At 45.9% G+C, this 2,212-nt stretch overlaps 1 protein-coding gene across 1 annotated transcript; it reads right to left on the reverse strand.

The window, feature by feature from the left end:
- On the reverse strand, window positions 1-2,212 carry nyx (nyctalopin; the record flags this gene model as incomplete). The annotated part of the gene is made up of 2 exons (XM_081369297.1): window positions 1-1,385; window positions 2,191-2,212. 2 exons carry the CDS (start codon window positions 2,210-2,212, stop codon window positions 1-3), a joined length of 1,407 nt encoding a protein of 468 aa, XP_081225423.1.

Consider the following 2,212-nt stretch of genomic DNA (forward strand, 5'->3'; position numbering starts at 1 on the left):
TCAAGAGGCGTTAATGCAGTCAATCTGGGCTTGAAAAAGAAGCACCAGAAAAAACACAGTCTGAGCAGCACAGAACAATCCATGTCCGGAAGAAACCTGACTCTCGGCGGGGTCCTGTTGGGTGCCGTTCCTCAGACCGTCCGTGGCGTTGACCATCTCATCCATCAGTTCCTGCTGTAGCAATTTGGAGATGAGGCTGTTAAACTTGTTCTCCATGGTAGGGTAGTCCGGAAGAGATGTGGTCAGGTTGAGCTCTGGAGGATCCAGACAGCTGCCGTTCAGGTGGGCGTAGACAACTTCGCTCAGGTCCAAGCCGGCTACTGAGGACGGGGATGCACATGGGATGTCCCTCACCAACTTATAGCTCTCCATCCACTCCTTCAACCACTCCAGGTCGCAGGTACACTCCCAGGGGTTTCGAAAGAGATACAGGTGGCCGATGAAATAGATGGGCTGGAAGACGGAGAAGGGCAGAGTTGACAGATTATTGCTGTTGAGGTGCAGCGTGATGAGGCTCGTCAGGTTCTCAAAGCTGCCATCCTCGATATAGGACAGGCGGTTTCGATCCAGGTACAGCACCTCCAGCTCCACCAGGTCACTGAACCATGTTCTGGAGACGTTGGTCATCAGGTTCCCACCCAGATTCAACATTTTCAATTTGCTCAGGCCCTTGAAAGCCTGCTGGGGCAAGTCGACCAACAGATTATCGTTCAGGTAGAAGTTCTCCAGACGCACTAGATCTTTGAAGGCCTCGTCATGTATCACGTTTATGCGATTCTCCTGTAAGTTGAGGTACTTGAGGTTGCTTAGGCCCAACAAAGAGTTGTAGGCCACCGCTTCGATCTTGTTGCGCTCCAAGTAAACATGCGTGAGGTTTTCCATCCCTCGGAGGGCACCAGTGACGCGTCGAAAGTTGTTTTGGAAACACAGCAGTTCTTTCAGGGCGATTTGCTCCAGGAAGATCCGGTCTGGCATGTTGAACAGGTTACAGTCGGAAATGTCCAAGCGCACCAAGCGTTTGAGTGCCGTGAAGGTGCGGGTGTGCAGGTATCGGATATACTCGTTGTGGGCCATCCTGAGCTCCACCAGGTTGGGCAGCCCTTTAAATGCTCCGGGTGTGATGAAGGAGATGTTGTTGTGGTTGAGAGAGAGTGTCTTAAGTGAAGGCAGGGTGCCAAAGGCTCGCTCGGACAGAAACTTTAGGCTGTTCTTGTCCAGGTTGATGGAGGACGCCTCGCATGGGAACTCTTTGGGCAGGTCCATCATGTTGACGTGGTCACACAGGACGCTGCAGCTCTTCTCCTGAGTACACGTGCAACTGGGAGGGCAGGAGCGAGTGCAGGCCCACAGGGACAGGGTCTGAGGGGGGAGGAGGAGGAAATACACTGGAGAGAAGGGAAAGGAGATGTGTTAGAGGGTGCCATTTTACCACAGTACATATATATATATATATATATATATATATATATATATATATAAAACTAAATTATAAATATAAACAAATACAGAAATGGCAAAAAATTGTGGAATACAATTTATTGAATAAATAGTTAGGTTACAGAATGAAGCCTTTATATGGAGTTTCTTAACTTTTTGAAATCTTTTTATTTTGATTCATATTTTTAGAATGAACCCTTAACTTACATCACACTGAACTGTAAACAGCCACACTGATACCACACTACGGGTTTGTTCTTTAACTACATGGTCTAAACGGCATAGAAATGCTGGTATTTACTTGACACAAAAAAGCCTTTAATGAACTTTCAGGGAACTTCCAGGACTTTATTATAATTATACCGAAACAAAACGCTAGTCATGCAGCATAAGCAATCACTTTGCAAATGAGTCTGGTTTTCCCAGCAGTTATGGGAAGATTACAGAGAGCACAATCAGAGACTGGAAGAATAATTTAATGTGTGGCCTCCCTCTGTCCTGCATCTGCTCTGCACATTGAAATTATAGTGATTAAGAAAGGACAGATTAGAGATTACACAAATACACTAGCTCTTGTTTGTTCCCTTAAATTAATGTAAGTAGAGATACTGTATTTCAGCAGGGCATTGTAACCTCAGCAAATGCTTTAATATAAATGTTCTCAGAAGCATTGAGACTTGAACTGAATAGCTGAAGAAATACACCAAACCGATGACACCAAGGAACATAACACAGCAGAAATCAGGGACTTACCAGCAATAACGATGGAACACAT

Source organism: Scardinius erythrophthalmus (assembly GCF_964197995.2).
Source record: "Scardinius erythrophthalmus genome assembly, chromosome: 6".
Classification (NCBI taxonomy): Eukaryota; Metazoa; Chordata; class Actinopteri; order Cypriniformes; family Leuciscidae; genus Scardinius; species Scardinius erythrophthalmus.